Source organism: Xyrauchen texanus, chromosome 9 (genome assembly GCF_025860055.1).
Source record: "Xyrauchen texanus isolate HMW12.3.18 chromosome 9, RBS_HiC_50CHRs, whole genome shotgun sequence".
Taxonomy (NCBI): Eukaryota; Metazoa; Chordata; class Actinopteri; order Cypriniformes; family Catostomidae; genus Xyrauchen; species Xyrauchen texanus.
The window spans coordinates 33871914-33886298 of NC_068284.1; the positions used below are offsets into that span (position 1 = coordinate 33871914).

General features: G+C 38.3%; 1 protein-coding gene across 1 annotated transcript in view; it reads left to right on the top strand.

Annotated features, from left to right (window-relative positions):
- The first annotated feature begins 4016 nt into the window (after positions 1–4016).
- LOC127649291 (protein kinase C iota type) overlaps positions 4017–14385 on the top strand; it is a 30029-nt gene continuing 19660 nt past the window's right edge. Inside the window, exons 1-2 of the mRNA XM_052134335.1 lie at positions 4017–4556; positions 13919–14040. Coding sequence (XP_051990295.1) covers positions 4477–4556; positions 13919–14040 — 202 coding nt within the window. The 5' untranslated portion in view covers positions 4017–4476. The remainder of the gene's footprint in view (positions 4557–13918; positions 14041–14385) is intronic.

Below are 14385 nucleotides of genomic sequence, written 5' to 3' on the forward strand. Positions count from 1 at the left end.
GCTACGTGTATAACGCCCGTGTGGCCATACATAAAATTGTCACGGTGGACATGTACAACACAGGCCAGAAATTCAACCTGGACATGTACGCAAACTGCATGGCATATAAATCACCTAAAACTGACTGCAGTCCTCCTGACTGTGAGAGCTTTTCGGACAGACTTGCAGGTTCACAGTCTGATCTGCAGAGACAGCACTGTAGTTGTGTTATGTGCCTTTAGTGGCAACCTCATTTAGGGCTCAGATTGTTACCCTGTAAGCATTCTCTTTGCCAGGTTTTATGACTTGAATGTTTCCTCCCTCCCTTCCCAGGTTTTGGCTGTGAAGGAGAATTGATATATATCCACGTTTCACTACCCTGTTTGCTAGTGTCATATCAGTAACCAAGACAATTTGTTTGTTTGCAAGTGTGTTCATGTCACAGGATGTCTCATACAGGGCCATCCTTAGGGCGGTGAAACCGGTGCAGTCGAACCAGACCCCATGCTTTTGGGGGCCCTGCGGCGATCACTCCACCCCCGGAAAGGTGATCGCTAACTACCAAGGGGGACCCCCAACATTTATGGCACTTTACCACTGCACGTTACAGTTCGACTCAGACTCTGCTCTACTCGCTTTACTTTTCTGAGTTTTCTTTTCCACTGCTGTTTAATGCCACTTCAATGTGGGTGGGATTATAGGCTGATCATCATAGTTGCGCTGCCTCTACTGCCGTGACATCATCTTAAACGCGACACAAAACAATAAACAATAACACTACCGCTAGTTGATAGCTACTAGCTCATAGTGCTGCATAAAGCAGTTGTTGCATGGTGATTTTACACAAGTGTAACAGGTAATTGGCCTGGTTGTTTTAAAAGCAAGCTTCCAGTAGCTGGTCAACTAATTAAAGTGAAGCTTTCAAGCAGAGTATAGTTAACGTATCATCCTCCATCGTGGACTCCAGCCGTGGCTGAGTCCAGGGCACTCTCCTTCCCATTGCTCGCTGGTTTAGATAGCTTCCATTTGGTTGAACCCCTTCCACTTTTCATATGGTTCTGTAGTCACTTTAAAAAATATATTTTTTACTTTTCCCTACACTGTTGGTAGGTCCGGTGGAATGTCTGCACCTCGTTTATTGACCACGATGTGGTTTTGCGCACAGCCATTTCTCTTTACAATTCGAAAGTCGCGTGAACAAATGATACTGCTATCGCTGTAGCTGACTTTAAAACTTTAAAACTCCATGCCGAAAATCCAGTGTCGCTGGTAGTGACAATTCTCTCTGAACAATCAGTGAGCTGCAGGGTTTTGACGTCACATTTAGTATCGGCTTGGCTCGCTTGGAACCTCGACCGAGGTGGTACTAAAAAAAGTACCAGGTACCAGGTACTATCCACAGTGGAAAACACCCAAAAAGCGAGTAGAGTAGAGTCCATTTGTACCGTGCAGTGGAAAAGGCCCATTACACATACCTCACAGCCATCATGTACCAGCTGGCTCCCGTTACACAAGCATTAGAAATATTGGAAAACAATCAGTTAAAAAAAATTCTAATGCCTTATTTATCACATTACAACAAGTGTTAAAACTGTCCCTGGGTAGTGTTACAACAGTACCTGCAACACTCCTTGTCTTCGCACACTAATAGTGGGCAATAAAAACAACGAGTAAAACATTTTTTTTTTCTAATCAGTATTTGTGAAGTGTAGTTGTTTATCCCACAATCTCCTTTATCAGAGGGACAGCCCAAGTAGCCCGTGCGAGGAGGTGCCTTGGCAATGTAATGACAGCGGGATTGCCCCCTAGAGAGCGTATTACACCATAGGGTGTAAAATCTTTACATAAAAGATTGCGATGCTTAGTAAAAAGGAGAGAGATAGAGAGATAGAGCGATAGATAGAGAGAGAGAGAGCACAAGCACAATGTCTTGAGTAAGAGTCAGATTGGATTCCTACCAAACCACTGCACCACCGACCACATTCACACGCTACACACGATAGTCAACCAGCACGTTCATCAAAAAAGCAAAGACAAAATGTATGCATGCTTTGTTGATTTAAAAAAAGCATTTGATTCCATTTGGCATGATGGTCTATATTATAAAATTCTACAATCCGGCATTGGGGGTAAAATGTATGACACTATCAAATCTACCGGTATGTATTCAGACAACAAGTGCGCAGTTAAAATTGGCAATAAAAGAACAGAATTTTTCACTCAAGGGCGAGGAGGAATTAGACAGGGCTGCAGTTTGAGTCCAACTCTGTTCAACATTTACATTAATGAGTTAGCAGTGCTACTGGAACAATCTGGAACACCCGGTCTTACTCTAAATAATTCTGAAGTTAAATTTCTTCTCTATGCAGATGATCTGGTGCTGCTGTCAGCTACTGCACAAGGGCTACAGCAACACCTGGACCTGCTGGAGAACTACTGTCAGAACTGGGCCCTGACAGTCAATCTGAAAAAAACTAAAATGATGATTTTCCAGAAAAAAGCCAGATTACAGGACACCAGATACACATTCACTCTGGGGAACACTGCAATAGAACACACCCGACACTACGACTACCTCGGTCTAAAAATGTGCGCTTCAGGGGGTTTTGGTCTGGCAGTGAATGCACTAAAAGAGAAAGCTAGAAGAGCATTCTGTGCTATTAAGGGCAAATTTACCCAAGTTGACATTCCTGTAACAATCTGGTGTAAGATCTTTGATAGTATTATAATGCCTATTGCTCTGTACGGATGTGAGGTTTGGGGTCCACTCTGTCTGGCAGATTACTCAAGATGGGACAAACACCCCATAGAATCCCTGCATGCAGAATTCTGTAGAAACATTCTAAGAGTTCAGAGATGAACACCTACTAATGCATGCCGGGCCGAACTAGGCAGATACCCCCTTATTATACATATTGAAAAATGATCCCTCAAATTTTGGACACACCTAAATTCAAGTTCCCCTAACACACTGCAACATGAAGCCCTTAAAACCCAAGAGCTGAAGCCTAAAACCAGTCCACTTTGTCAGCTGGCTCTGAAACTCACAAATCCACTAACAACTAACAAACACCAGTTTCAGACCAGCACAGAGGAACTAAACCAAATCAGAATAAACCAAATCATAAAAGAATGCAAAAATTCATATTTGGACCATTGGAGAAATGAAAGTAAAAACCAAAGCAAATTGAAATGTTATTGGGCCCTAAACAGAACATATAATCTGGCAGTATCTGCACACTGTAAGAGATCCAAAACAGAGACGGATCCTCACCAAATACAGACTCAGTAGTCACAGTCTGGCCATAGAAAAAGGCTGACACAGACAAACATGGTTTCCAAATGAAGAACGAGTCTGTGCTCACTGTGACACGGGTGAGGTCATGACAGAGACACACTTTCTCCTTCACTGTGAGAAATTTACAGAGGTGAGAGAGAAATACCTCCACAAACTCTCAAACCTCATGCCACAGTTTTCCAGTTCAGTTACTGTGGGAGGACCATCATGCACCAGTTGCAGCTAAATTCATTTTTGAGATGCACACCCTCAGAAACCAATTACTGCCTTAATGTACTTCAGTCACAGTACTTTTATTTTCTTCTGTTCATAGTTAAATGCGTATTTTATTTTATATTGTATAGTGTATATTGTTATTATAGTTTTTATTTTATTTGATTCATTACCTGGCACCTTATTTGAATTCTATTTTTTATTCTTTATTGTTATTTGTTACTATCTTATCATTATTATTTGTCTTGTCATTATCTGTTTTGTGTATTAATGCTTTGGCAATATTGTATGTAAACACAATCATGCCAAAAAAGTACTTTTAAATTGAAAATTGAAATTGAAATTGAGAGAGAGAGAGAGAGAGAGAGAGAGAGAGAGAGAGAGAGAGAGAGAGAGAGAGAGAGAGAGTTTTTAACTAATTAAATGTTTTACTAGCTTCAACTGATTTGGAGGATGCAAAATACTTCCTTCCTTGTCAGTTCCTCTCCACCCGCCTCTTTAAATTTTGTGTGGTATAATCGGAATGCTAACAGACGCTCCTATCTTGCCGAATCAATGTTAAATCTAACCACAATACGTCGATATTTATCAGCTAGAAGATATTTCATTTTTTTCCTCTAAATAATCAACACCAAATAACATTATGGTACTAACAGTAACTCGTGATGTGTAATGTTTTTGATGGAAATCCCCCTCTTCCCCCCCTTCGCATTCCTCTGTTTGGATCCGTCCGTCTCGAGGCCTGCCCGAGAGAAGGGAGTGTTTTCCCATCAGAGACAGAAACTGTAGTAGTCAGTTGTTTATACCAGAACTTTATTAATTATATGTTAGACAGGCAGATTAAAATACCGGATATAGTTCTGTTTTTGTCGTAAGAATAAGTGTAGTTCGTTCACTCTGGTTGTTGTTGTTGTTTCTCGTCAGACGACAGCGGGCTAGCCTCATTAGCTCAGTTAGCTCGCTAGCCGGAGAACGGAGCGATCATAATGCCCACGCTGCGGGACAGCACCATGTCCCACCCCGGAGAAAACCCGCACCAGGTCCGGGTCAAAGCCTATTATAGAGGGTGAGTAGCCAGTGAGTGTCCGGGCTTTTGTTGTTATCGTTCGCTATAAGTTTTCATACACTTAGACTCTTTTCTTGAAAACTAACTGTCCAGTTTCGGGGCATACACAAACAAGTAAATTATTAACCAGCTAGCAGGCAGTGTTAGCTCATTCCAAAACAAACTCTGAATTTGTCAAGTGAAACCAACTCTGATAAAACCTTCAGTCTTTAAGTTTTTTCTCTCTATAGCTGGTCTCTCCTCGTCTCATAACATTTCACATAGACTGTGATTATATGCTTGTGTGTCGTTTCTTATTGAAGAGAATGATGCACATGATAACTGTTGGTTTCATCTGAGAGCAGTGCCCGTCATGGTGCTGGATGTGTCTGCCTCACTATTACAACATTTACGATGTGTCACAATTAGGTGGCTCTATAAATATATGGAAAACCTTACTAAAGCATAGGCGTGATCACTTAAAGTCACAGATACCTTGCTAAATAAAACATGTGAACTGTGTTTTCTGTCAAGATGAACACAGTATTTAGCTTCTTGTGAACTGTGTATTGTGTTAAACGCTATACAAGTAAACATGACTTGACTATTTATACGACTATGACAGTTGCTCTCAGTTTTTCGGTTGCTATGAAAATATCTTACTTTTATGTGAATAAAGGAACACATTTGTTTAAAACTGAGGTTTATCAGTCAGAGTTGTGTTCTTGTCATAATTAAGCTTGCTCTCCTTATGCACTTGAAAAACTTGTTCTACAAGATTCTTTTTGCCAGACTAATCGTATGCTGATGCCTTTTCTCTCTCCATTAATCCTATGGTGTTTGTATAGCTGTCTTGATGTTTCGATCCATTTCTGCTCAATCTGAGTTTAAAAGTTGTGTATTACAATGGAATTGTACTTACGATTGACAGATCAAAACTATAGATTTGTTATTTTCATTGAAGGTAGCAGGAAGGTGGCAGACTATTCTGTTTAATTTCAAGGAAGATGATTTTCTTGGCTTATGTACATAATTCTTATGAATGATTTTGGGTATCTATTCAAAGCTTTATGGAAGGAGCATGACTTGGACCATGGTGTATAAAAATAGCACTACAGAATCTCTGGGTGTGGAACATTTTTAAATCCAAATGTTTGTTTCTGTTGTATTTCATCAGGTCATTTTTGCCATTCAGTTGTGGTCTTTGAAGCTGAAGTGTGTAATTTCTGCACCACTAGCATCACCAAATGAAATTACTCAGAAAATGATATGACTATTTACAATTTAGTTGCCTTGGTGCATTAATTTTGGACAGGAGTAAGGATTACAAACATGTTAAACCAGTTTCAATCCTCTTATTCTATGTAGCTAAACCTCTGTTGTGGCCATAATGGCAGTGATGAAAAGTTGCTTCTTGATGTGTTGAGGCATTGTGAAGGTCATAATGATGAATGCTGTCTTGAATTGAGCGAAGGACATGTTACTCTCTGCACCTTTTTATCTTCTGTTTGAAAGCCCTCGAAGCCAAGATGAAAAACTATGTTCTCTCTCTCTATTTAGCCTATCTCCTATCTATTGTATGTCTGTGAATGTTGTGCGATTTCTCCTTTGTCTGATTTAATTGATGTCATCGGATATATTTACTTATCCTCTTGTTGTTCCAAGCCCATGATTTTTGTCTTTCATGGAAATAGAGCTGTCACAGTTATGAATTTTGCTGAATTGTCAAACAAACAATTTCAATTATGATGATTAATTGTCTGTTTTAGGACTGTGATGATTAATTGCCTCCTAGGTTTTTCACAATTAATTGTCATAAATTGTCATATTTCTTAAGGGGCATGTGTGCTTCATACAGAGTAAGAAGTATTTTTTACATATTTAACTTAAAAACAAATATTAAAGTCTGGATATATGTTAGGGATGGGCAATTGTACTCGAACGTGACAGTGACGATCGATCATAAAAACAATGATCATGTGAGTTTAAAAAAAGACATATTTCACTTGTTTCTGATTGTTATAGAAAAATGTTGGGCGGCACCTTGAGCTCTGATTGGTTGGCGTTGCCAGAGCATGCGTGCGGTCCAAAGCCCAGACCGAAGAACAGAGAGAAACATGGCTTCAAAAATGAATAGCGATGTCTAGCTTCACTTCGACAAAATAGATGAAAATACAGTTCAATGCAAGATGTGCAGCGCCAAGCTGTCACACAAATCTACCACAAGTACAATGCGTTATCATCTAGTATTTGTACATAAAATGTCTTGTGATACCAGAGAGGCAACTCAGACGAGTATCGCATCTTTTACCGTCAGACAGAAATGCAACCCAGCCAGAGCTGAAAAGATTATACAACTAATCACCGAAATGGTAGCGAAATATTTGCTGCCCATTAGTTTCGTCGAAGGAGAAGGGTTTAAAGATTTGATGCATTACGTTGAGCCCCAGTATAATGTCCCATCGCGCTAAACAGTCACGGGAAGAATAGATGCTCTATATGAAAAGACTGCTGCTTCACTGAAAGACAGATTGTCAAAGACAGCGAAGATGGCTATCACAACGGACTCATGGACCTCGCTGACCCGGATCCTATATAACACTAACTTGCCATTACATTGTTGAATGGGAAATACATAGTTCAGTATTAGAGATGCGCAATTTCGGCGAACAACACACCGCTGTGAACATAGCCAACTACCTTAACTCTTTCCCCGCCAGCGTTTTTAAAAAAAAAAGTTGCCAGCCACCGCCAGGGTTTTTGACGATTTTCCCTAAACTTTAATGGCCCGCAGAATATTTTCTTCCATGAATATATGAAGATGCTATATATCAAAATAAAGATCTGGGCCTCTGCTTTTAGGCAAAAAAAAAAGGATTTTATTTTATCTTCATTTGTTCTTTTTTTATTGCGACTTGAACAGAGGTAGGTTTTGTCAAAAAACAACATTTCAGACAAAAAGCTGAGAAAAAGGCATGTTTATGTCTGATATTTTGAGCTTCTCATACTCCACTTCTTCATGTTTGAGACGATCGCAGTCTGTTTCTTTGATCAAAGAGTTGCGTACTCTTTCAAAACATGCGCAGGGGTCTTCCTTACCGTATAACACCTAAAACACGGAAACCCGGAAAATTCTGTGTTTGGCGGGGAAGCGTTTTTTCATAAAACACGGAAAATTCCGTGTTTGGCGGGGAAAGAGTTAAAGATGCAACAGAACATTGGCTGTCAAGCTCGGAGAAAGTAATTGTGTGTGTTCATGATAACGCTAGTAACATAGTTTTGGCAAATCGAGATCTTTGGGAATCAGTGCCCTGCTTCGCACACACCCTGCAGCTAGCTATAAACAAAGGATTCAGCGTTGCTTCTGTAAAAAGCGTGATAGCTACCAGCAGCCGGTCGGTGGCACATTTTCACCACAGCACAGTGGCTACAGCGGCACTTTGCCAGAAACAACAACCGCAGAATGTACACGAACACAAACTTATCCAGTACTGTCGCACGCGGTGGAATTCTGTTTGCGATATGTTCGAACGTCTTTTGGAACAGAGATGGACTGTGTGCGCTGTTCTGTCAGATCGCAATATTACAAAACTTGCAGATGCGAAGACACTTGACTTGAAAGATGAGCACTGGCAGATTGTAGAAGAACTGATAACCGTTCTTCAGTCTCGTGCCCCACAACAACAATGCACTGAGATGCATGTTTGCGTTTCGATGGTCTATCCGATCACATTTAGCCTCATCACTAAACACCTAAACACACAGACCGGTGAGTCTCCAAGAGTGTCGGAGTTCAAGCCAGCCATGGCAGAATCTCTAAAACGGCACATAGTCACTCTTGCTGATGATGCTGAGAAAGTGGCTTTACCTCTGATTGCGGCAACATTGGATCCAAGACAGAAACATCTGAGGTTTCTTGAGACAGAGCTTCGAGAGGAGTAAAAGAGAATCTGAAACAGCTTTACGACACAGTTACAAATTCTTTCACACCCATACAAAGTGACTCTCAGCCTGATCGAGCAGCAATTACGGCACTCAACGCTCTTTTTGTGAGGATTACGCTATTTTTGTTCCTGTGACACTGAAATCGAAAGCTACTTCAGTGAGCCATGCATCTCTGTAAACCAGGATCCTTTACTGTGGTGGAAGGTAAATGAGAATCGGTTTAAAAAGCTAAGCATCCTTGCCCAGTGGTACTTGGCTGTTCCTGCGACATCGGTTCCAGCGGAGCGCGTTTTTTCCACCGCCGGCCTAATTGTGAATAGACTCCGCACACACCTCACACCTGTGCACGTAGACCGACTTCTCTTTTTGAACAAAAATATGTAGGCTGTAGCCAATGTTTAAGTTTCAACAGTCGTTGTAAATATACAGGATATTTTTGTTTTTGAGTTTGATAAATCATTCCGTCTCTGTTTTATTTACCATTAGCAGTCGTTTGGTTAAATTGTTAAACCTTTTTTCTTTAGCTTTGAAAATAAAAACTAAGCTGTTCGTTTTTGTTGTTGTTTCAAAAGCACAGTTGAAATATGCTGCTTAAGTAATATTGAAGACAACGCTTTATTTAAAAATTACAGTTGAATAAAGTAGCCTAAAAGCAATCCTGTGTGTTCATTTTTAAATCACATTTGATAATAAAAACACAGAGACCAGTAATATTAAATAAATTAGAAGCCTATATAAAATAATATATAATAAAAAAAAATAGCGGCTCTACTTTAACTTACAATAACGAATGCAGAATTAAGGTTTAGTATTACAGAAATAGCCTATATTCGGAGACAATGAAAATCAACACTTTTCATCAATCTTTTGATGAAAATATCCTTTAAATTGTATTAATAATTAATTAATAATCATCGTGTGTTCAATAATTTAAGTCAGTTTTACTCTGACTAAAATGTTGTAATTTTAGCCAATATATAGGCGATGTCAGCAATCACTTAATAAAGTAGATGAAAGTACTGTAATTTAATCAGCGATATACATAACATTATGAGAACACCATAGAATGTTGTGAATTATTTTTGCTTTGCTTGCCTGTGTTTCAGCGCGCTGTTAGAAGAGCGCATTCACAACGGGTTTACACTCTCTGGCTATAGCACGTAACTGCGTTTGCATCCTTTTGTGCAGATACAAGTTGTAATGTTACGTTTATGTTGTGTATCTAGTATGTCTGATTAATCTCATAGGATGTGTCATAGAAGGGGCTTCAGTTTACTGGTGTTCATTTACTCTTCAGCTTCACCTCGTGCAGCTATTCTATTTCAGATGTTTCTTTTTCGATAACATTGATGCAGCATAAGCAGTGTTATTTTTATAGTCATATGTTCATGTTTTCAAAGACATGTTTTCAATGTCATTATTTTCATTATCCATGACGGACATATGCCCCCCCACAAACAAAAAAATTATCATCCCTAATATGTTTTTCTTTTTAAGACTTTTATTTTTCATTTCATTCATATGTTTTTAATGTTTTAAATATCAAAATATTTCAAATGTGATTGGAATTTGAAGTGCATAATAATCACGGTTATCTCAAATAGCAAGGGTTAGATAAAATAATCACATCATATGATTATGTAATAATCGCGACAGGCCTTCATGGAACACAAAAGGAGATGTTGGGCATAAAGCTTCATTAAACATTCACTTTCATTGTGTGAGAAAAAAGATGCAATGTAAGAAAATTGTGTGAGAGGCTAACATTCTGCCTAACATCTGTTCCTCAGAAGAAAGAAAGACATACAGATTTGGAACAACATGAGGGTCAGTGAATGATAACATGTTCAAGAAGGACCACAGTGGTGTTCATTTCTGTACTTTTTGGCTGTCTCATAAGATTCCTGATTTGTATTTGAAAACTAATCTTTGATTTTTTTTTTTTTTTTTTATAATTGTTTGATCACATGTCTATAGTAGCTTTAAATAGACACACCATATGCTTTGAAAGTATGGGCTTGCCTTGGTTATTCCCTTGTGTAATTTTCACCCTTAACTTTAGCGTTAGTCAGATTTTTTACACCTCCAACGTTTTTGTGGCTCTCTGCAAGTCTTGTTTTACAGCTGGAATAAGCGTGTTCATCATGCCATTATAGAGGAGTGTGAGTCGATCCATGTGAATGCCCTATTGAGGAATTATATTTCACCGCCTACATTCAATAATGCTGAGTTCTTGCAGGGTGCATCTGCTCATACTCAGATCCCACTCTTTTTCAATCTATCTTCCTGACATACAGTGCCAACAGGATCTGCTTGAGAGACTGTCATCATTATGGTGTGCCAGAATGATTTGATGTCATTTACAAGGGGCTGAATGAGAGGAAGGTTATCTGATGCTCCTCTGTAAATATTAACTGAAGCACAGCAGGTTTGTCAACAGGGCAGGGAAATAAAATTTTAATTTTCACAAAAATACTACCAAAATTCAAATTATTTTAACATTTTAAAGACATTATTTCTGGGAGGGACAAAAATGCATAAAATTAGAAAGTCAAAATATTTATCCAGTTCATATTCTCAAATCTAAAGTAATAAAGTAAAATGAGAAATGAAATGCTTCTATAGACGGTTCTATGCTAAGTAGTGTTGCACAGTAGCCTGTAGTACTACTATGGATTCAAGCTTCATAAAACCAGTGCCACAGTGTTTTCAATTAAAAACAGTTGTATGTACTGTGTACCTAATGTTTATCTAGCGAGATGCTCATAAGTGCAAGCCAAGGCATACTCAAAGACACAACTGCTAAAAAATGCAACAACATCTTTGTGTAAGCATGCACTAGACAAGTGGTTGCAAAACTTTTTTTAAACTACAGCACCTCTTTTATAGTGTTTTTTTCCCCCACGGCACCCCAACCACTAAATAAATTAGTAAATATGCTATTGAAAACACAAGTTTATTTTAAAAAGTTTCAATATTAATATTTACAAATTAAATCAAAACAATGTGGCCTTCAAGCCTGTCTTAAGTAAACATTGCTTTAAGCCTTAATAGTGAATCGAGCTTCAAGGTTTTAATGAGTAATTATTCAAGAGCCAGTAAAAAAGTTGAGAACAGTAAGTAGTGCTTTAGGTTTTGCAGAATCAGCAGAAATTAAACATTTAAAAAAAAAAAAAAACATAATATAATATAATTAAAAACACAAAAGTAATCTAATGAAAAATAAAACAACTTAAATTATTGACTGTTTACTTTTTTATTTTTAATTTGTTTTAATTATTTACTGTGTGATTAGATATACATCAATACTGATTCAATGCTGTCAGAGTTTGACTGACACGCAGACCTGCCATTGAAATGTTTTGGGCTTACAGCTACTTAAGTTATCCAGCCAAAGACAGTGAGTGTTTTTCTCTTTTTCTTGCCAATATTGCTGTTTGATTAATATTAATGATAGGCCTATAACAAAGAGCAGCAGTTCTATTAGGCTGTAATTGACACATCACACAGATCTGATGCTTACACTTACACACAGGGTATGAAATTAACTTTTTTGCCCACCAGCCACAGTGGCTGATGAATGCTGCATTTTACCAGCCACTATGAATTTACATATGTATATACGTATGTGTATGTGTGTGTGTGTGTGTATGTATGTATGTATGTATATATATATATATATATATATATAACATACAATTCAGATTTTTATTATTATCATAATGATAATTTTGCAAAATACTGGAGAATGGAGGCTAAAGAGCAGAAAACATATAAGAGAAACTTCTTGTTCAAACTGAGTGGAATCAATACATCATGAGCAAACTCAATGGAATCAGCCCTATTGTTAGCAAAAGAAGTTCCTCTCTGTTTTCAAATCGCTGGGACCAGATTGTATACACCCGCTGTCATATTGGTCACAATATTAAAACATTTTTAATATTAGGAGAAGATTCACCAACATGTACCTTCTGCCAGAACCCATTATCCCTGAAACATGTTTTTTTAGACTGTACTGTCTTAACCCCTTGAGAAACCTTTTTTTATTCAGTCAGCATTCTGGAAGAATTTTTTAACAAAGTCTTTTTTACATTTTATGGACCTACAGAGCTGAAATATTCTTCCAAAAATATTTTTTTGTGTTCTGCATAAGAAAGAAAGCCATACACATCTGGGATCGTATGAGGGTAAATGATGATGAGAGAATTTTCATTTTTGGGTGAACCAACCCTTAATGATCAAGTGATGGACTTGTGACAAAAATCAAGTACTTTATAAATTGATATTTAATTACCACAGAAACATGTCACTTAAATACAAACAGACATGGCGCTGATATGGGACCACTGTGCTGCTTTTTTGGCATCCTCCCATTGAATGTCTGTTGATGTGCTGCTCAAAGTTTGAACCATTTAAACTTTGAACCCCTTGCCACTGACCTTTCTGGACAGTTCAAAAAAGTTATCATTACATGGGCAATGCCAGAGCTAAAAGCAGAACAAGATGTTGGCAACGTTCAGATTGACATGCTACCATACTACTCTTACTATTTCTGCCATACATGGGTATGATAGAAGCAGTAAGAGAAAAATGGGTAGTAAGCCATTCCAAAACAACCGTTGTCTGCAACTCTTCATTTGGATTTCAAAGCTGCAATTAATGTGGGCCCAAATTGGCCCCATTCACTTACATTAAAAGGAAAGGAGGGACAAGTTTAAATAATTTTGCCAGGCTATAAAACCAGGTTTGTGTGTTCATCATCATTAGGTGGTATGTGCTTGTACTCCCAACAGTACAGTGGATGTGTGGGTCAGTGTGCTGGCTCACAGTAAGGAAGTACTCCCCTGCTGTCAATAATTAACCAAAACAGTGTGAAAACAGCAGAGAACAGAGGGAAAAAGAATATCTGCTGAGGGCCTCCTACTATGGGAATGCACAAATAATCTAACATGGCTTTCTAGAATCTCTTTGTGTGGTACTCCCGGCTGCGCTGTATTCATCTTTTGTTTCTAAAAGGGGGAAGATTGCATTCTGTTTAAATTTATATTTCTATCATCACCAAACATTTATGCTGCATCTCACATTTTAATTTGTGTACAGGCCTCTTCATTGCAGAGCTTTTACATTTTCAACAAAAAGGTGGGGGTGGTTGCTAGGGCATTGCTATGTGGTTGCTTGGGATGCTGGGTGGTTGTTAGTGTGTAGGAAGATGGTCGCTTACTGTCCAAAGTCAAAAGAGCAAACCTCCAAGTCTCTGATATTTTAGTCCCTAGATATGGCTCAGGTTCTATGAGTAACTGTGCTGTTAAGTTTAATACTTTGGGACAGTGTTTTGATAAACACTAAGTCTTAAGTAAGAGCAATAGCTTTAGCAAGAACCTTTAATAATATTTCATGAATTACTTACATTAAAAAAAATATTGTTTGTTCTGTTTTAGGGACATCATGATCACAAACTTCGAACCCTCCATATCCTATGAGGGACTGTGCAGTGAGGTTCGGGACATGTGCGCAATGGACAATGACCAGCTCTTCACCATGAAGTGGATAGATGAAGAAGGTTTGTCTTTCTGTTTCTTGGTCTTTCAGATTTTGCTCCTCTAATTGTCACCGTAGCAACAAGCTGAACCACAAAATATTCTGCTGAAATGTCTACTTCATTTGCAGTAGCGCTTTATGTGTTACAAATGAACCTTCTTCTGGCAGAATGCATTAGAACCTCAAAATTACTCTGGACTCTATTGGCAGAAATAGAATGAATGGATTTTGCATGAGGAATAAAGTGAACCGGAATGCAGTGCACAGCAGGGAGGAGATTTTATGCTGGAAAGATTGACTATGTGCAATGATTAACTGCTGCATAAGTCATGCGAGATGGGAAATGGAGATGGAGGAATGTTAATTT